This window comes from Marmota monax, unplaced genomic scaffold (genome assembly GCF_021218885.2).
Source record: "Marmota monax isolate L192 unplaced genomic scaffold, Marmota_monax_Labrador192_F-V1.1 WCK01_AAM20220418_F8-fsc00193, whole genome shotgun sequence".
Classification (NCBI taxonomy): Eukaryota; Metazoa; Chordata; class Mammalia; order Rodentia; family Sciuridae; genus Marmota; species Marmota monax.
The window spans coordinates 3,658,500-3,678,892 of NW_026695203.1; the positions used below are offsets into that span (position 1 = coordinate 3,658,500).

Genomic DNA, 20,393 nt, shown 5'->3' on the forward strand with positions numbered 1-20,393 from the left:
AGACACCCATTTATAAAGGGTCAAAATGAGACCAAATTGAGAGCAGGGGGAAGGCCAGACTCAGGGTCAGTATGGGGCTAGCCTATTAACTATTATGGCTGCATCGATGTGGGGTCTGCTTTGGGAGGCACTGTGCCCCTCAGGAAAGCCATTTGGCCCTGAGAGGCTGGATCCCAGGGGGCGACCTCCAAACTCACAGCAGTCACTTGGTTCTTTGCTATCCTGAATCCATACAGGGGAAGCCCTGAAGATGACCTGTTTCAACCCCCGGGGCAGCCCTACCACATGCACACCTGGAGATTGAGGGAGCCCTGCAGGCCCTGGTCCCAACACAGAGGCCAGTGTGTCCAGAACAGGAGCATACACATAGATAGGAGGCGACACCCGCACCCTCCCAGCACCACTGGAGTCTCCTCAGGATAATCATTTATTATTCATAGTCATCAGCATCTTCATTAATTATTCATATGATCCTTAATTATTATCCTTAACAATAAGAGCAGTAAATAGCAGAAAAGTCCTTGAGGTGCCTAAGGCCCAGGGCCGGGTGCCTCCGGGCAGTTAGACCAGCTAATGCCCCCAGGGCAGTGGGGGGACCACAGACCCCCTGTCCACTGCCCGGCCCTGCCCCTGCCCCTGCCCCTCCCAGTGGGGCCCAGGGGACTTCAGGAGGAGATGGTCCCAAGGGCAGGGAGGAGCTGCTCCTTCACCGTCCTCTCCCCTCCGCGGCCAGGGCCTCCTGGGCAGGGCCTCCGAGGGGAGCGGCCCAGGCGGTGCCCTGAACCCTGGGTGAGCCACACATCTGTACTAGGCGGCCCCACTAACTGCCCGGGTCTGAGCCATGTCTGTGCAGAGGCTGGGAGGTGAGGGCCCCCAGCTGGCCCGGCAGGGAGAGGCGACGAGTGGGGCCTTCTTGGGGAAGCTCTGGGACTCCCGGAGGAAGCTCCTCGAACGCCATGAACTGGGAAACCTGCAAAGACGACGGAGTGTGAGCAGACAGGCAGGACACGGAGAAGGAAGGAGGTGGAGAGGGCCAAGAGAATTCAGGCTACAGAGGTCAAGAAGCCCTGAAGCTCCTGTCAGGTGCACAAAGAGGGGCCTGAAGGGGACAAAGAGAAGAGCCATGCAGACAGCAGGACGGGGACAGCAAAGGGACACACACTGTGGTTGGAAGTAGAGAAAGGCCTCTAAAGGCAAAAGCCAAAGGAACAGAGGCAGCTGGGAGGAGCTGAGGGACTTCCCCCTGACAGAGGGCCTCGCTGCCCAGCCAGGGAAGAGACGAGGGCACAGCCTCTTCCTTCCCAGGGAATGGGACGCTGAATCCAAACCCAATCTGGAATTAGGAGTCCCTGAGTTGGGACAGGAGCTGGGACAGAAAGAGAGATGAGGTTTCTTTCTGCAATTCTAGAAAGAACTCTGAGGACCTAGAAACAGAGGCAGGCTGGCGGCCAGGCAACTGAAGGCCAGGGAGAACGCCAGGGCAGGCGGGAGGGGTTTGTGGGTGCTGACGAGTGTGCTGGTGAGATCCCTGCGGGGGAGGCTGTGAAGGGAGACTGGCACATTTGCTGACGTGGGCCCTGGTGTCTGCAAACAGGAGCAGGCAGCATATGGGAGGGGGAGCCATGCCAGGTGGGGGGAGGAGGCAGATCCCAAGCTGCCTCTGGGAACCAGAGGAGCCCCCTTCTCCACCCTCAGGAACTGGTACAGGGAGGCCCAACACAGTTGTCCTTCAGAAGGCCAGAAACACATAGATCCTCTTAGGAGAGGACAAAGGGCATCTGAGGACAACCTCCAGCAGAAGGAGATAAATGTAGGCCCAGGAAGTCCTGGCCCAGGGGCTTGGCCTCAGTACCATGGAAATGCCAGAAGCCTTCAAAGAGGGTGCTGTAGTATGGCTAGAGCAAAAAGCTAAGAGGGCAGATGTAAGACTGGGGATATGTCACCACAGCAGGGACCCGGGACACACTGGCACACAGACTCAGGCTCCTCAGTGAGACCTGGCCCTTCAGACAATGCCAGGAGAGCCCGTGTCGCTCAGGCTCTGCTTCCCTGCTCCCAGCTGTCTACCTCCTGCCTTGTTCTCTCCAGCCTCTTGGTGGGACAGAAGATAGGAACCACCCCAGAGAAGACAGGAATAGGATGGGGGAGGCTGGGCACGAGGCCTAGCAGGAAGGGTGGCAAGTCAGGGTAGAACTGCAGGACTGGGGGGGTGCTATGGGAGAAGGGCTGGGAACTCACCTGAGAAAGCGAGTCCAGGGTGAGGGTGGGGATGGGGCCCACAGGCAGCAAAGGGGAGGTGGAAGTGGGACCAGGCCCCGGGGTGGTCACAGCACTGTAGGCAGGTGGGACCAGTGTCATCTGCCTCTGTAGCAGCTGCAGGACAGTGGCCATGTCTGCACTCAGCCGGGTCTCCAGCCTGGAGCAAGAAGTAGGGAGGGCAAACTTGTGGCCATGGGGGGTGGGGGGATGTTCAGTAGAGACACCATTGTTGACTTCAGGACTGCCTTGGGGGCAGGGTCAACCCCAAGGTCCCTCTCCACTCTGGGTGTCTGGCTCAGCTCTGAGTAGGAGAGGGTCCTGCTGCCTGGACCCACAGACAGGCCTGGACTGAGCAAGCGCCCTTTAGCCCACAACATGGCCAGCACCCCACAGAACAGCTCCTGTATTCCCATATAGTGCAGCCCACCCCTACCCTCTCCAGACATGCCAACTCACCTGTTGAGCTGCCGCTGGAGGGCGTCCAGCCTGCTCTCCACATCACCCCGGGGCCGCCGGCTGGGGCTGGACAGTGGGATGTTGAGGAGGCTGGGGGTGGGGGCGGGGCAGCGAGGCAATTCCTGGTACTGGCGGCCCCGGCTGTCCCCCCAGAAGCTGAAAATGTTGGACACCCCAGAGAAGGCGCCTGGAGCCAGAGAGTAGGGGTGAGGCCGGGAAGAAAGGCCACGCCCCCGCCCTTCGCGCGGCCCCCCTGGCCCCGCCCCTACCTGAAAGAGGGTTGCAGGTGTCACTGCTCTTCTCCCGGTCCTCCGTCAGGGGCTCCCCACCCAGTGGCTCTCCAGGGGGCCTGGGACTAGAGAAGGGCACCAGGCGGAGGGGGCTGGAGCTGCGACCTGGTTCCTCATCCTCACTGCTCTCGGGGCTGGAGGGGCCACTGGATGGGCTCTCCCCCCAGGACTCCCCCAGCCGGCCGCGGCTACTCTGCCCTGCCCCGGCCCGGCCAGGCCCCAAGGCCGACATCTCCCCTGGCTGCTCCGCGTCTGCAGGAAACAGAACCGACTTCAGAGAGGGGAGAGAAGGGAAGAGCAGCGGGCGGCAGGGATGGAAACAGGAATAGAAGCCATCCCGGAAAAGGGCCATGCCAGGGCTGGGCCGAACTGCCTTTGGCTGTCTCCCCCTGACCACTGTCAATCACACTAACTCCCACACAGGAAACGGCGCCCCTGGGCGGGGCTCTGAGGGACCTTCCCCATGGCTGGCCCCTCGCCTCCTTTGTCCTGCAGTGTCCCTGCCCATCAGTTCAAGGCAGCGTCCTCCAAGACTCAACCTCTTGCGGGAGTCTGAGGTGACAGCACTTGCAGGGGAGGTGGCGGCTCAAGCGCGCCTTTAAGGATGGCAGCGTTCGAACAGACAGGGGGCGGAGTGGGCACACTGCGTAAGGAACGCGAAGGTGTGAGGGGCCTGGACAGAGTAGACAGACACTCGCGGCCTGCGCTCCCCTCCGCGTCTCACCCTTGTCGGTGCGCCTCCGGAAGGACAGCTTGCGCTTGCGTTGCCGGTTGAAACCGCCCTCTAACTCCGCGCTGCCAGGGGAGCCCGGGATCATGTTGGTCTGGAACCAAGAATGGTGTCAGAGCCTTCCTCTGCCCTCCAGCCTCACCCAGGTCAGGTCAAGGCCCCTCATCAACATAGAGGAGGTGGGGCTCAGCGCTCCTGCTGAAGGAAATGCCCCCCTCCTTTAGGATTCTTCCCAGGGACAAGAGCTGAAGCTGGATTCCATAACCTACGATACCACTGGACAGACAGGGAAATGGAGGGAGAGAAGCAGCACACTCGCACACTCGAGATCACAGAGTGAAGGTACAGCCCCCAACTGGGAGAAGGCAGCTCTTCTGGGGGTAGCTGGAGATGGCCAACTTACATCCCGCAGGTTGAAGGTGATCTCCAGGCTAGACCAGAAGTGGTCTGAGAACTCAGGGTACATATCCAGCACCTCTAGCAGGTCGTCCCGATGGATTTTATGCAGGTCACAGTAGGTAAGGGCACGCACGTCCCCATTGGACTTGCCAGGCCGTGCATACAGGTTCAGAGGCTCCCCAAAGATGTCATTTTTCCCTGGAGGCCAGAGAGGACAGAGTTTTCAGCCCGGGCCAGCATCAGGAGGAGGCAGGTACCCTCCTTCAGGGCATTTCAGCCTGCCCCCAGCTACATAGCCAGGGGAAGCATCAGCCAGTCCTCCCTCCCCAACTCCCAGCAGGCAGGACAGGGCCAAGTGGCCTCAATGCCTGAGGGAAAAGGGGTCAGGAATTTTGGGTCTCCCAACAACTAGGACCCAGCCAAAAGGCCCACCTGGGATACTCCAGCTCTGCCTGTGGCCTTGACTTCCTTGGGTTGTAACCCCACTTCTAGCCCCAAGCCTCCATGTCCCAAACACCCTCCTAGCCAAACACTGCACCCTTATAAGCAATGTTCTTCAAGCTATAGATGAGAACACAGTAGTGAATCGGGACCAGCATTTTTTAACTGAAAGAAAATAGGGCCAGGTGCAGTGGCACACGCCTGTAATCCCAGCAGCTCGGGTGGCTGAGACAGGAGGATTGCGAGTTCAAAGCCAGCCTCAGCTTTAGCGAGGTGTGAAGCAACTCACTGAGACCCTGTCTCTAAACAAAATACAAAATAGGGCTGGGAATGTGGCTCAGTGGTCAAGTGCCCCAGAGTTCAATCCCTGGTTTGAAAAAAAAAGAAAAAAGAAAAGAGGATAGCATACCATAACACAGCATAGAACAGAAAAAGTCGGAAGGTACTACATGTAGTGACGTGTAGTGAAACTTTGACTTAGTTGTGTGGGGTGTATGTTTATTGACTGGGTGTATGTGTTTGTGCTGAGCTGAGAAATAAAAATCTAAAAATCTACTGTAAGTCATGGTCAAGAGTCTGGTACATCTGCCCCTAAGGTGTACAGCACCAAGAAAAGAACAGACCAGGGCAAGAAGTCCCCAATGGCCACACCTATCCATGTGCACAGGCTGGGTAGAAAGGAAGGGGTGCGGGAGCTATATTGCATGGAATCACCAATGTGGTCTCTAGTTGGGCACTTCTCCCTCCACTGCTCACCTGGGAGGATTTAAATTTGATCCGGCTTTATTTCAGCAGCTCGACCCCCAAGGAGGTTCCTCCCCACCGCCCAGCTAAGAGGGCCGGAGTTGGGTGAATTAAAGGGCCCAAGGAACCTGCCATCAGCCCTGGGTCCACAGCCTCCGTGACTGCATATTCAGAGGGCTGAGGCCCCTCTAGGCTACAGCTGGCATTTCCTATTCAATGCCCCCACCACGTACCCAAGATGGCCACAACGACATCGCCCCGCAGGATTTCAATAGAACCACGGGAGATGAAGTAGAGCGCCGTGAGCAGGTCCCCAGCGTGCACCAGCGTATCTCCTGGTGGTGCATGTGTGGTCTTGAACTTCATGGCCAGAGCCCTCAGGCAGCCCTTGGTGGCCCCGCGGAAGGGCTTGCAGTGCTGCAGCAGTGACCGGTTCAGGTGCAGGCAGATGTCGGCCTGCAGGCACTCAGGGAAACCTTTCAGCACCTGAGGACAGGTGAGACCACTCAGGACACCCTCTCCTGGGACCCCAACCACTCCCCAGTCCACTGCCCCACACCTCTGTCTCCTCTAGGCCCCAGAGATCAGGATGCTTCCCAGAGCCTCAGAGGTCCAGTGTCGAGGGAAGCACCTGGGCTCCTACTCCAGCTGCACCACCTCTGGATGGGCACCCTTGGTCTCCAGACCTCCACTTTCTCCTGTGCAAGTGTAGAGACCAATGCCTGCTTTCAGCTCTAGCAGGATTTCACGCCCTCCCCTATATAAATGGCCTAAGGGCTCAGCACTTGACCCAGTGGGAGGGGTCTCCAATAAAGGAGCTCTGTGAGCTTGAGTTTCCTCCCGAGAAAAAGGAAGCCACCTGTTTCTCAGGGTCCCTCTTAGCACTGACTGGGTACATTGGAGATAGGCTTGCTGCACCAAGAGGTTCCCGCCATCAGCTACTGGCGCCTCACCGCGTTCATGTCGATGCCGTTGGTGTAGGACCAGGCGTGCTGGAAGTATTCCTCTAGGCGCTGACGCAGCGGGTTAGGAATCTGGTGAAAGCGGATGAACTCCCGCACCCGGAGCATCTGTGTGTGGTAGCGGGCGGTGCCCGAGTACAGCCGCTGGATGATGGCAGACACGTTGCCGAAGATGCTGGCATACATGAGGGCTGGGGGCGTGGGTGAGTGGGGCCGTCAGCATCCGCAGGGACCCCGCCCTCCCACGGGGACCCTCTGCTCAGGCCCTGCACCAGGTCAACGACACGACACCCGCGGTCCGGTCACGTCTCAGTCTGAGAGTGGATATAAACATGCTCAAACACACGCCATCCTTCAGCATTTCCTGCCCTGATTCCCAGACTCCAAACCATGTCATGGTGGTGGGCCCTGGAGTATCTAAGTGGGGGCGGGGCAAGGGGCGAGGAGCTCTAACCGCCTCTCTTCTTTCCAGCCCACCACCCCACCACCCTGCCCCCCACGACCAGCGCCCCGACCAAGCCCCCAGCCCCGCCCCTAGGTACACTCACAGCCAATGAGCATGACGCAGATGGAGAAGATTTTCTCCGAGTTAGTATTTGGAGAGACATTGCCGAAGCCCACGCTGGTGAGGCTGCTGAAGGTGAAGTAGAGCGCTGTGACGTACTTGTCCTTGATGGAGGGACCACCCAGGCCACTGCTGTTGTAGGGCTTGCCGATCTGGTCGCCCAGGTTGTGCAACCAGCCGATGCGCGAGTCCATGTGCGGCTGCTCCATGTTGCCGATGGCGTACCAGATGCAGGCCAGCCAGTGCGCAATGAGCGCGAAGGTGCACATGAGCAGGAAAAGCACGGCCGCCCCGTACTCCGAGTAGCGGTCCAGCTTCCGCGCCACGCGAACCAGCCGCAGCAGCCGCGCAGTCTTCAGCAGCCCAATCAGCTGAGGAAGATGCGGGGTAGATATTCAGTGTGGGAGCAAATAGGGAGGCCGGGGGTGGGGTGGGGGAAGGGCATTGTGGCCCTTGGAGAGGGAACTGGAAGTAAACTCGCCAAAGACACCCTCCCAGAACCTTTCTAATAACTGAAGCCACTTGTAGGAAGCACCTCCTACGCTGCTCCCAGCAGTGTCTCATTAATCTTTGGGCATTCTTTAGGACACACTGGTCACATTCCCGTAATGAGAATTAAGAAACAGGGGCTCCAGAAGGTCCAACAGTCACCCAAAGGTGCCTCCCACTAGCTTCCAGGGCACTGGAAGTGTTAGAAAACTGTACTTTGGGTGGACAGATTACAAAAAAGAGCCCCCTCTGGTCCCCTAAAGCCCTTTGGGCAGCCCATATGGAAAGGAGGCACAAGAATGGATTTGTTCAGGTACCCCCTTGCCTATGATGGCCATTTCTCCTCTTCTCCCCTCCTCCGTCTTCAAGCCCCCCCACCTCCCACAGCATCTCTACACCCCCCCATGCCCTCCTGGCCTCTCCTCCCTCTCTCTGCCTCCCTATCGACCCCACCTCCTCAGAGCCAGAGCCAAAGATGAGCAAGTCAAAGGGGATGGCGGCCACCATGTCAATGAGAAACCAGCCCTTGAAGTAGTGGACAGCGATGCGGCCGGGGTGGCTGACCACCTCCTCGTTGGCATTGACATAGGTGGTGCGGAAGTTGATGAGGATGTCCACGATGAACATGATATCCACAATAAGGTCCACCACGGCCAATGGCTGGCAGGCATAACCACAGTCAGGGGCCTGGGAACCCTCTTCAGTCTCCTTCAACAGGAAGGCAGCCGAGTAGGGCGTGAAGACAGCCGTGTAGATGACCAGCAGCAGGATGAGCCAGTCCCACACGGCCTTGAAGGGGCTGTAGTGCAGGATGGTCCAGCGGTGGATGCGTGGTGCCTGCAGCTTATATTCCGGCAGCACGTCAGCACCCAGAGACAGGACCTGGAATGGTAGGGAAGGTGCAGGTGAAGGACGAAGACAGGCCATGGAACCTCCTGAGTGACAGCTAGTGACATCCCTGCCAGAGCCAAATAGGGTAAGGAAGGAAGACCAGAAACATTTCCATCAGAATGCCCAACCCAACAGCCAAGCAGCCATAACTACTCACCACCCCCCAGACCTGGGCACTACAATTTCCCAAATGCCACACAGAACAGCTGGCTCCACACAGTTCTCTCAGTTCCCATAATTCAGGGCACTGTGCAGTAAAGCTCAGTACTGCTCCCCACAACCAATGCAGACCAGACTGTCAGACAACAACTGGCACCATGCAGTCACACCACACACACACCGCACATACGCACTGTGTCAGTCCAGGAAAATGTTCCAAGGACTCCAGCTCCCAGCACTGCAGTTCCAGAGACAGGCTCTAGACACTTGTCCTACCAGGCCCATGTCTTGCCACTGGCCTAAAGACACCAGCAACCCAGCCTCAGGCCCCTTGCCCTCACTGGCAGGGAGAACCAAGATGTTTCCACCTCCCACTCTCCTAGCCCCAAGGCAGGCTCCCATACTCTTACAAAAGGATACAGAGGACACAGCCAGGCCCAGAGGAGCTGGGGCACAAAATACAGAGGGGCATGCACACCAGGGCCACTTAGGAGCAGCATGCACAGCCTATACAGGCATTCACTCAACAGTCAGGCAGAGGTGGGCCCACAACCCACACCAGGTGGCAGCAGTCATGACACTTTCTCCCAAACCAAACTGGGGAACGCTCGGACCAGCTTTCCCATGTTGTTTCAGAAGCCTCTGTGTGTTCCTCTGTCCTACCCCTGCTCTCCAGAATGCTCTCACAGATACCTGACTCAACCCAAGACACCCTCCCCTCACCCTCCCACCCCGGACCCTGCACTCCCTGGGCAGCCAGACCCAAGGCCTCAACCAGCCCACAGAGCTGCTGGCCCTGCTCCCAGAAGCACTGAGTTCCTGGGACAACCATGTCTAGGCTGGGAGGTGTCCCAAAGAATCCCATTCATTAGCAACAGGGGATCCCTGGGGCCCACCTACACAAAGGACAGGTTGGAAAACACCCATAAATAACCAAAAGGTAAGAGGGGTCATAGTTAGGGCTTTGGCCATGCTGGGATGGACACAGAGGCACCAGACTGGGGGTACAGGGGTAGCAGCTAAGGCCTGGGGCAGGGGAGGAGTCTGTGGACAGGCCTCCAGAATCCCATTTCTGCCCTGCCTTCAGACTAAGTGGGCTGTTCCTTAAGGCAAAGGGTAAATGTGTATGGTGTGGTGCCTTTCAGGGCTCAAGTGGGAACTGAAAGAAAGGAACTGAACCCCACAGGAAAAGGGCAGAAGGAGGTAGCTGCCCTGAATAGGACTCCTCCCTGTGCCTGGAGGTGGGTCCTGTGCCAGGGAAGTTGGTTGTGCTGGTCGACCCCTAACAGCAGTGATCCTGCCCCCAAGTCTGCCCACAGCCCCAGTGCACCCATGCATGTGCAGCAAGCCCAGAATGCAAGGTCTGGAACAGCCAACCTCATCGGCCTGAGGGCCAGTCCCAGCTCTGCGTCACTAGCTTCCCACATGGCCTGGGGCCAGGTTTGTCATCCCCTTGACCTGTTGTCCTGTAGAACACTGACCAAACCCTGGGTCCTCATCTGTGGGGGAAGAATCCCACCTGTACCTGTACCTGTCCCCCAGGTAAGAGGGTCATAAGAGCCCAGGCAGGGGCAGGCAGGGGCGGGCAGGGCCAGGAATGGTGGTGGCAGTAGTGGGATTCACAAGAGACAAGAAAGCCACTGGGAGTAGAGAGACAGTTCCCAGGAAGTAACCAACAGCTTGGAGGACCATGGCCTAGGCTGCCCCTGAAAAGATGACCCGGTTCTCAGCCCAGCATGTCCTCACAACCCACCCAGTGGCCTCCAGCCTCTGCCCTCCTCAGACTCCAGCCTCCAGAACCCCTGAAAGCTCAGCAAGCCTCCCTTCCCTGTCACAGGGGCCATTCCCGCAGAGCAAGGAAGCTCCGCACCTGCGTGCCAGGCCTGCTGTGCTCGCCAGCCTCTCACTGTCCCTGCCTGCTGGCTCCTTTGCCTCCCCAAATCTCCCCACCACCCTCTCTGGGCCCCATCTGATTCCTGTTGTCTTTCTCTCCTCCCTTCGCATTTTGAGGTAGAAGACTGTGGGTCACAGAAACCACAGGGGAGGGCCCCCCAGTCAGGGAAACACTGGGAACACAAACCCCACAGGCCAGGGTGGGCAGGAGCTCGGTGGTGGGCAGGGCCTCAGACTCCATGGCTCCCCAAACCACCCGACTCCTCAGGAGGTATCTCCCCAGCCTGAGTTGGAGCCCTCTGCACTTCTCCCCACTTGCCAGCACCTGCCTCAGTGTCCCAGCCCTGGAAAGAGGAGGAGGGGCCCGGGTCACCTACCTCCTGGGCCACCAGGCTGGAGATGCGCACGGCCCGCCTCACCCGGCCTTTCTGGGCCCTGGGCCGCAGAGCCCCTGTCCTGCTCGCCTTCCCTGCTGGGGCCTCCATGGAGGACTTGACTCCCCCCAGCCTGCATGCCCTGGGGCCCAAGGGCCCAACCAGTGCCTTACTTGCACCCCAGCAGCAGTCCCAGCCCAGGCTGTGCCCCGGAGGTTGGCCAACTGGCAGCCAGGGCCACCTCTGGCATGAAGCCAGGGTGGTTGGGGCTGGGCCCCAGGGCTGGGGTCACCTGGGCAGTGATTGTGGGCTGCAGTCTGCCTGGCTCATACTGCTCATAGCCCCTGGTGTGGGCCTCGCTGCCAGGGTGCTGCGCTCGCTCTGCCCGCCTGCCGCCAGCCGGGCAGCTGCGGTTCCCACCGCTGCTCCTCCGGCCGGCCCCTCCTTCTCCCAGGTCCCCACCCCCACCCCGCCACACTGGGCTCCCCCGCCCTGCCCGTGCCCGCCCCTCCACCCCTTGCCAGGCCAGCGGCCCCCTCCCCCGCAGCCTGCTCCCAGCTCCTGCTGCAGCCGCTCCGCAGCCCGTGCCCCTCCCCCCCATCCAGCAGCCTGGCCTGTCACCACAGATTAATGGTCTCCCCAACACCCCCGCCCCGCCAGTCCAGTGCCGAGCCAGCCAGAGTCAGAAAGAGACACCCAGAGATGGAGAGACGCCCGGCGACTGGCAGGGGCACAACACACAGACACATTCAGACAAGACACGCAGATCCACAAGACACAGGCACCTGCCTCAGGCCCAGGGCAGGGCCGATGCCAGGGACCCGGTGGGAATTGAGAGAGAGAGGCAGAAACCGGAGGGGCAAAGAGGTAGGCAGCCAGATAAGGGCCTGGGGTGTGGGGGAATGTTCTAGAGTCAAGGCCAAGGGGCTGGAGACCTGGCAGAGACCCAGAGAGCCAGAGGCAGCAGGAGGCTGGCCAAGGGAGGCCAGAGCAGGGCAGCTCCTTCACACAGGCCAACTGGGCAGCTGCTATGGAAGGGGCCTGAGGAAAAAGGGTCCCCCACTGTTCTGGGCTTCTCGCTCACTGCAGAGATTACACTCCTGGTGCCCAAATCCCCAAAGCCATGATGTGAAGAAGGGTTGGGGTAGACTAGGTACTGGGGGTGTTGTAGACCACCTTGCTGCCAGGAGGGGACAAAAGCTAGACTGGCCCTGCCAACAGGGTCATGTAGGTCAAAGCCCCAAAGACAAGTGGTCTCCTCTGGTCCAGGGTTCAGAGACTTGAACCTTCCATATCTTTGCACCCACCACCACCCCCTCCCTCACCCACATGAGGACACCCACCTCTCCAATGCCATGGAGACATAGCGGACACCTCCAGACCATCCTCACACCACCAGCCCCCACCGCCACCTGGGGCATCACCTCAGTTCAGAAAAATCAGGAACCTCCTGACCTTGACCTCTGTGGCTTCCTCTAATTTGAAAGCCTCCTCCTGTTGCTTGCCCCCAGAACCAACTTCACACATATCCTGTAGCCAGACCCTTCACATCCTTGAGGCTGCTTTCTCCCACCCACCCGGCCCTCTCATGTCCCCTGCCTCAAGTGCCCTGTCCACCCTCAAGCCATACCCTCCATATCTGCCTGTCACATGGCCCCCTCCTCACCAGTCTCCCTCTCTCCAGGACCTTTTGGACTGTTTCCTCTCCTGCCTGAGCTCTGGAGCATCTCCCCTCCACCAGCCCTCTGGGTTGCCCCACTTCAAGGGGCTCTCACTGACTGGCCCCCATCCCCCAACCTCTTGACCACAGCCCTACCTGGGTGACCTTCTCAGTGACATTGTGAGTCCGCTCCTTTATCTTGGGTGCTATGATCTCCCGGTCACTGGTGGGCGAGGCCAGGAAGGGGTCTCCCTTGAGGTCCACAAAGTTGAGGGTGATTTGGGGAATCTTGCTAATGGTGCGGTAGCGCACGAGGTCCGAGTCTGAGGTGGAGTTAAGCAGGCCACTGCGCAGGGGGTGCATGGCCCCTGGGATGGAGAGGCAAAGTCAGGTCAGGTGGGTGGGCCAGGAGCTGACAGGCAGTCAGGCCATGGGCATTGAGACCAGAGTGAAGACCAAGCCCTCCTCAGGCCAGCGCCATGGGGGGCATGAGCCAATGGGGTCAGATCAGGAGACCCAAAGTCACAGAAACAAACAAGGACCAGATCCCCTCCCCATTTTAAAAAGGAAATGCAGTTATGAAACGAAGGCCAAATGAGGGCGAAGAGAGAGTCTGCTCAGTAGGCCCTGGGGCCTGCCAGAAAGCCAGTGGTGTCAAGAGCCTCCAGGCCTCTGCTGCCCCTCCCAACCACAGCCATCCCTGCTCCAGGAGGTCCTGGGACAGCGGACCCATGGGCCAGCAAGGGTTCTGGGAGTGGAAGAGTATAACGGGATGAATGGACATTTAATAGAGTAAAAGGCCACTTAATGAGATTAAATAAGTGCTTAATGGGATTTCCATCTCCCAGGCTCCCCGGCACCCAGGACACAGGGGAGAGGGAGGAGGTGGAGGGCCTGGGCTTGCAGGCCTGGTGGGTGGGGAAGGGCGCAGATCTCTAGGTGGGGCAACTTGCTGGGCCTGCCTCACCAGTGCTGGCATGGCGCGGTGGTGGGGGCAGGGCCCCTGCGCGCATGGCCTCGATGTCGTCAGCCGAAGATGCACGGCGCACACTGGCACAGCTCTCTCGGGAGCGCGTCCGGGCCAGGCTGCAGCTGGAGCCTGAGGCATCAGGGTTGAGGCTGTGGGCCCTCGGAGACGGGTGTGGGCCAGGTGCACTGACCGTAGGTGAGCCCGGGCCCACCAGTGCACGCCGCTCCTCAGCCGGCCCAAGCCCCACCACATGGTTGTCCATGGCCGACACCTCGTCCAGGGCCAGTGATTCGCTGGTGGGTGCCGCAGGCGTGAGGTCCACATCCACCACCACAGCTCCGGGGGCACCCACACTGCCCGCACTGCCCGGCCGCCCAGCAGACTCCCGAGTGGTCAGCGCCAGCAGTGCAGGCAGCTTCAAGCGGAAGGTCTTGGCCCGACCTGTGGGAGAAGAGAGGCCTGTGGCCCCAGGATGCCAGCCCCCCGGAGGAGGCCAGGCCTCCAGGAGCTGGAGTCCCCACCACGAGGAACTAGGGACCTAACAGCCCTCCATCCCCAGCCCCAGGCACAGAACTCAATTCCCAAAAAATCAAGTGATCTACCCAAGGCTGATCTTAATCAACTGCTATTGCTAGCCTCACTTCTAGGCCGACTCCACAAGTCCTCCCTGATTCTCTCTACTGCCCTGGAAGGGACCATCCTCCTCATTGTAGGGATGAGGAAAATCAGGCATCGAGGCCTAGAGTGACCCTCTAGAGGTCATAGTCAGTGCTGGGCCTGCACTTGGGTAGGGAGTGATGCCAGCTGCTCTCTCCCATACCCTGGCAGCTGGCATCTGCAGGACCAGAGTCATTACTGTTGTTGTTTTAGAGCTTGAGAAACAAAGAGATGAATGCTTGTACCTGACTCTAGGGAGATTTTTAAATTAATCCCAAAGAGGTCGTCCTGGGTGAGAGGGATGGGAGGTTTTGGGTGACCTGGGGAAAGAGGTGGAGATGTCTTGTCTCTAACCAAAGAGAGAATTCCCTCACATCCTCTCTTCCATTAGCAGGGCCACTTAGGGGAACTTGGCCAGTCCAGGATCAAGAAGGACCACAGGACAGAAACTCCACAGAGAGAGAGAGAGAGAGAGAGAGAGAGAGAGAGAGAGAAACTGAGTCCCTGAGACACAGCTTTCAAATGAGCAGAGGTATCCACTCCCAGGTGGCCAGGGCCATCAAGGAAGGGTGAGTCTCCATCCCAGAATAGCAGCTCAGGACAGAAAAGACCAGTCCTTAGTGGTGTGGGGTAGGAACCCAGCAGGAAAGGCTGAAAAACAGGTGCTGTCTTGACCCAAGGACGCGTGATCCTGAGCCCTGTCTGCCGATCCTGGGCCAGGCAGGACCAGGCCACTCCCTGGGGTTCTCACACTCCCTCTGTTCCTGCGGAGCACTGGCCCCGTGCAGCTCAGAGCCCAGAGAAGCAAGACTACGTACTCCTGACAGGGCTCACTTACCGGGAGCCAGCCAGCTGGTGGTGGGGCCCCGGTGATTGGTGTCACGTGCCGGGGACCCCACCAGGTCCTTCTCCATCACCACCTCAAAGTTGAGGATGAACATGATGACAGCCCCATCCTCGTTCTTCACAGGCACCACATCCACCAGACACAGGAAGCAGCTCCCTACAGGGTGGGGAGAATATGCCACATGACACCAAGTGCACAGGGCACAGAGCCAGCCAGGATGGACTCCAGACCCAAAGGGTCCATCCATTTCTGCCTCCCCTGCAGCCCCACCCACAACTCCCCCACTCCCCTCCAGCATTCCGGCCCCCATCATGCACCCTGCCAGTCTGGGCTCCATCCCTCACTGTATCTGTCCCAGCTTACTGGGTACATCTTTCCCTCCTTGCCTAGATTCTTTCTCTTACCCTCCTTCCCTATGTGTATTTTTTATCACTGGCTTATGATCATTTCTTCCTCCATATTTCCACTTCAGTTTTCCTGTCCTCTCAATGTATCTTTGCTTTTTTTCTCATTCAAGGCAGTGTTGCCTCGTGGTCAAGTCCACCGGCTTTAGGCCCAGAATCTCTGGGCTCAGATCCCACTTCTGCAGCTTAATGACGTCTGCATTCTTCTTAAGTTATTTAACATCCCTGGGCCTCGTTTTCCTCACTTATAAAGTAGGGATTATAATGATTTTTTTCTCACTGGTTGCAAAGATTAAATAAGTTGGCATGTGCTGAGAGCTTGGGGCCAGGTCTGGCATGCACTGAACACTACAGTTGACCATGGCTCTGTGTCCCTGTCTCTGTTCCCTCTAGATTAGCTCCCAGCCGTTGTCAGTCCACAACGAGATAAGTAGAGACGTTGAAAGGAAGAGTTTCAAGACCTTTATGGCTATTTGGCATTGCCACGGTATCTAAGCACGCCACTTTGTATTTCACAAAAGTACTTTCCTGTGACATGGTAGAAATAAACTAATAAACTTCTAGCTCTTTCATCTTAACTTTCTTTGTGTTCTTGATTTTCTCCCTCTCGGTCTCTGTCCACAGAGCCTCTTTACTGGGCCAGGTCAGCTCACCCCTCCATCTGGGCTCCTATGGCACCCATGGGCCCCACCCCACTGATCTCTGAAAGAGACCACTGAGTTCTAGCCCTCAGCTCAGCTCTGCCAGGTCCCAGGCATGCTCCGCAGCTCCTCCTCTTCCTGAGGTGAGTGGGGTCCTTTCCTATCTGTCCACTGGTCTTCTCTGCCTCCCAGTGTCCACATTGCCTCTGTGGGGCCTGGCATCTGGCATAACACACCTTGGGAGCCAGTGCTGGCTCACAGTGTCAGTAGCCAGGCAATGGTGACATGGAGGAGGTGGTCACGAATGGAGAAGAAGTGAGGGGTGATGAGTCACGTGGTACCATCCCATCTCTAGTGACCCAGCCTCAGCTGTCCCTCGTGCTCACCTCTATTTCCAAGAGCTTCCTCGGGCTAGTCTCCCTTCCCTCTGACCCTCCCCCTCACTCCCCCCAGTAATGGCAGTGGTGATGTGAGGGGGCGGGGCAGGGACTTGAAGCAGTGCTTGAGGCCTCCAGCCAGGCCTGGGGGGCTGAGTGTGGGGAGGCGGGCAGCAGAGCTGGCTGTGGCGAGCAGACTGGGTGGAAGGGCCTGGCTCCTTTAAGATGCTGGCTGGGTTCAGCGCCACAGCCGGAGATGAGGCTGGCACTGAAGCAGCCCAGGGATTCTAGCACTGGTCTAGAATCAGCCACAGGGTCCTCTAGTGGAAAAGGTCTTCTGCGACCAACTTACACAGGACGGTGCCGAGGTAAGAGCTGAACCCAGGAGGAGCTGGTCAGGAAACCTCTGCCCCACCCGACAGCCCTTCCACTCACCGCATCCCAGGCTCTGCACAAGGGACCTGAGCTCAGGGGCTCTGTGTGGGTCTCCCTCCTGCAGCTGCTCTTGTCCCCTGACCTCCGGCCTCTGACATAGAGCTGTGGTGTTGGAGCTGCAGGGGGCTGGGCCCAGCTGGAGACCATTTGGCACCCAGACAGCCCGCCTGGAGTTTATGCCCTAATATGGTGATGGCCGGCAGCGGTCTGAATAGAGACTGGCCTCCTCAGGACTCAGGAGAGGCCAGCGACCAGGAAACCTCAGCCCTGGAGACCCCAGAATCCACCCTGGGCACCCCAGTGATCCAGGCCCTGATTTATGGCCCTCACCAGGAAACCCGTCTCAGAGAAGTCTAGAGTCTAGAACATGGAAGATGGCCCCAACCCTTCCAGAAAGATTGGGGTCTCTGTCCCCAAGACAAGGCCCCAGAAACACTGGCCTTGAGTCCGCGGAACCCCGTTCCCATGTCAGTCCAGGCTACTCAGCAAAAGAAGCCAACTCTGCATTCTAAGGCCTACCTAGCCCAGGACCTTGGCATCTCACAATAACCCTCCCCTTTCCAACAGAGAAGCTCCAGGACAAGCCTCCCTCCCGTGCCAGACACCCTCACACAGAATCCTCATCCCCCTCCCTGTGTTGACATTCAAGAAATTTCTCCTTTCAAATAATCCAGTCAAAGGTCTAGTTATTCCAAACACATGAACCCTGGCCCTGCTTGATGGCTGAAGGGGACACAGATGGGGATGGGGACGGGGACGGGGATGGGGATGGGGATGGAAGGAAAGGACTCTAGGGGCTGAGTAGATCTGGCATCTCGAAGGCACTGTCTCACCTGCCAGGTTGGCCGGTCTTCCTTGAGCTGCCACATCACCCACCCAAGCTCTTCAGCTTGGCCTGCTGGCTAGACCCCACTGACTAGCAGTATGGGGGACAGGGAGGTCAGCCAGGCTAGAGATAGGAGCTGGAGCTGGGCAGTAGCACAAAGCAAACAGAAGTTTGTGGGCATTAAGATGCTCAACTTCCCAGCAGAGAAGCCACCTTGAGAGCCAGCGTCCACGCTGCACCGAGGAAGCATGGCTGGCAGGGCATATTCAACAGTCTTGCCTACTCCCTTGCCCCAGTGCCCACCCAGCCCCAGGCCTCCAGCCCACCACTCTTCTCTCCTCTCCTTCCAACTCACCCTGTCTCCCACCAGGGGCTCAGCTTACCCAAGGCAGAGGTGGCCACAGGAAGGGCCACAAGGCCTGGCTGGGCAAGGGTGCAGTTCCGCCAAGAGCCACTCTGTGGCAGGCACGGCCCACACTCCAGAGGCAGCCAGAGCCTTCAGCTCTCAGGGAAGGAGCGGGCAGCCTGAAGGGTGTGGGACAGCTGGGAAGGGGGGGACAGCTGGGAGGTCAGACAGCCTTTGCCCATCGCGTTAGGACACTGAGCTTATCACATACTGCGGAGTCCCAGGGTGCTCGCCTGCAACACAGGCCCACCCCACAGAGCTGGAGGGATACAATGACATAAGATCCATGTGGCTGGGAGCCTGGCTCAAGGAGGGCTCCACAGACTGGAGAAGGAAGAGAAGGAGGCGAGCAGATGGGTCTCAGCCATGGAGCAGACCCCGGGGCCAGCATGATTTATGTGGCTGATGACAAGACACATCCCACTGCCCCTCCTCCAACCCCCAGTCCCAGCACAGCTGGAGAGACCTCACCTCAAGTGAAGCCTCCCCGCCAACCCAAGCCTGCCTCCACCCCACTGGCCTCTCTGGGGACAGAGACAAGGAAAGGGGAGGCTGCTCTTTATACCTAAACCCTAGGTGCCTTTGACCCTGCTGGCCAGGGCGAGGCACAGCAGGCACTCTCAGTAGGACTTCAGAGGACATGTGGCTCACTGCAGGTCACTGAGTGGGGATGGGGCAGCAGGAGGAACCCTGGGGAAGGAGCAGGTCTGGGTGCATCCACATGTGGCAGAAACAGCTCTCTTGATTCCATGAAGATCCCCATCATTCAGGGCACAGCACCTAGCTTGCTTTCATTTGGTGCCAACTCATACTTGGGAGTATACCTGGGGGAGGCAACTGTCCGGGCCCCGCATCCAAACCCTCCCACGTCAGGGCTCCACCCAGTGTCCGAAACCCGATTTCCACCTCTAGACACCACTGGCCCAAGCCAGGCCCCAAGGGGAGCCACACGTGGCTTTATCAGGGGCCAGGCCTTATCTCTCATGGCAGCACCAGGCAGGGAAGAGGAGGCCTGTAGATGACCTGAGTGGCCTTGGGCAAGTTCCTGAGGTCAGTTCTTGGCTGAGGCCTCTGTAAATCAGTATCCTCGTGGCTCCTTCACAACCTCACGGACATCACTGAGAATATACAGGTGAAGCGTTCGGAGCGACATGACCAAAAGACAGCCCTGGGGCCTGCCCTCTGTGAGCCAGTGTTCAAAAGGACCACAATTCGGCACACAGAACAAGATGGAGGAGGAGGAGACAAACCAGATGGCAGGGGAGCCCTGGGGAGCTAAGCTCTCTGTCCTGGCCATCAGGAGATCGGGCTCTCGCCCTCCCGACCTCATTGGCTGTATGACTATGGGCAGGTCACCCACCTCTGAGATTAGACTCCCTGTGGGTTCCACAGGGACAAGTGATTCCCGCCCTGGGTGCCAGATGAGATGACAGATGGCCTTGTGAAAGCATCCAGAGCCATAACGAGGCCTGGTGGCGGGTCCCTGCAGGGAAGGTGACCTCCAGCATCCTCACCCTGGCTGCCTCCCTGCCTCGCTCCGAGCAGGAGGAGCTATGCCCAGAATGGGTCCAAAGTCACACTGAGGGCAGGAGGCTGGGGCTGCCGTCAGCCCTGTCCCCCGCCCCAGGCAGAGGCTGTCTCCCGAGCAGCCACCCAGGGCTGTGCAGTGTCAGGTTATATTTAGCCCGGTGGCGGCGACAGGACAATGCAGCGGGAGCTGCTCCTGGCCAGTGGCCACCATGTCACTAACACCACTCTTCGTGGGCAGCCCGGGGGCCCAGGGAAGGCTAGGGACATTGCAGACCCAGGGGACAGAGGAGGGGAGTCTGAAGGGCCAGTAAATTAGTATGTGTGCACACATGTGTGTGCATGTGTGTATGTATGTGTGAATGCGTGTGCATGTGTGTGCAAAGATGTATAACAGAGCATGTGTGTATCAGAGACAGAGACAGCTCTTGAGTCCAGGAGCTAAGGAATGCAGAGTCCTGGGGGGCAGGCTTGGGGGGCTCCAGCCAGGCCTGCCTGCCATAGAAGCAGCACCCCTAGACAGAACCCTCCACCTGCACTTCCGGCCAGACCCTGCCAGTGATTGTCTGAATGGGGCCAAGAGCCCCTGCCATCATATCATCTCCACCTGCCACCAAACCTGCAGTCCATGGCACAGCTGAGCAGTCTCTACCACCACTACAATACCTCAAGAGGCCAGCTCTGCCCAGGAAAGCTGAAGCCTGCTCTGCTGCCAGTCTCCTGGTGCCACCCCACCTCTCCAGCCACAACCTCATGTGGTAAGAACCAGGAGTCATACCTCCTGCCCTCCTGCCAAGAAGCCCCGGGAAGGTGAGACAAGGTCACCCTGACCTGGGAAGCTGCTCGTGGGCTCCACTTACAGTTCTAGCGGCCACCCCAGCACCCTGCCACCCCCAGCTTCCTCTCCCCTCCTGCTCCCTCTTCCTCCAACCCCCTACGGTGCTTCCTGGACCCCTCTGTAGGGGTTATCCTGACTGCTCCACCTGGCCTA

At 58.7% G+C, this 20,393-nt stretch overlaps 1 protein-coding gene across 4 annotated transcripts in view; it reads right to left on the reverse strand.

Moving 5' to 3' along the window:
- Positions 1-409: 409 nt before the first annotated feature.
- Kcnh2 (potassium voltage-gated channel subfamily H member 2) overlaps positions 410-20,393 on the reverse strand; it is a 32,173-nt gene continuing 12,189 nt past the window's right edge. For 2 of the 4 annotated variants that reach the window (XM_046429913.2, XM_046429914.2), the window contains exons 3-15: positions 14,778-14,942; positions 13,280-13,723; positions 12,469-12,680; positions 7,789-8,217; positions 6,830-7,217; positions 6,273-6,472; positions 5,553-5,805; positions 4,139-4,332; positions 3,730-3,829; positions 2,985-3,257; positions 2,716-2,902; positions 2,239-2,416; positions 410-970 (exon numbers count right to left, since the gene is read on the reverse strand). In XM_046429913.2, the coding sequence (XP_046285869.1) occupies positions 821-970; positions 2,239-2,416; positions 2,716-2,902; positions 2,985-3,257; positions 3,730-3,829; positions 4,139-4,332; positions 5,553-5,805; positions 6,273-6,472; positions 6,830-7,217; positions 7,789-8,217; positions 12,469-12,680; positions 13,280-13,723; positions 14,778-14,942 (3,173 nt within the window). In that variant the 3' untranslated portion in view covers positions 410-820. Of the gene's footprint in view, positions 971-2,238; positions 2,417-2,715; positions 2,903-2,984; positions 3,258-3,729; positions 3,830-4,138; positions 4,333-5,552; positions 5,806-6,272; positions 6,473-6,829; positions 7,218-7,788; positions 8,218-10,655; positions 11,055-12,468; positions 12,681-13,279; positions 13,724-14,777; positions 14,943-16,643; positions 17,133-20,393 lie in introns of those variants that run through there. The other 2 variants (XM_046429915.2, XM_046429916.2) reach the window with 2 other exon arrangements.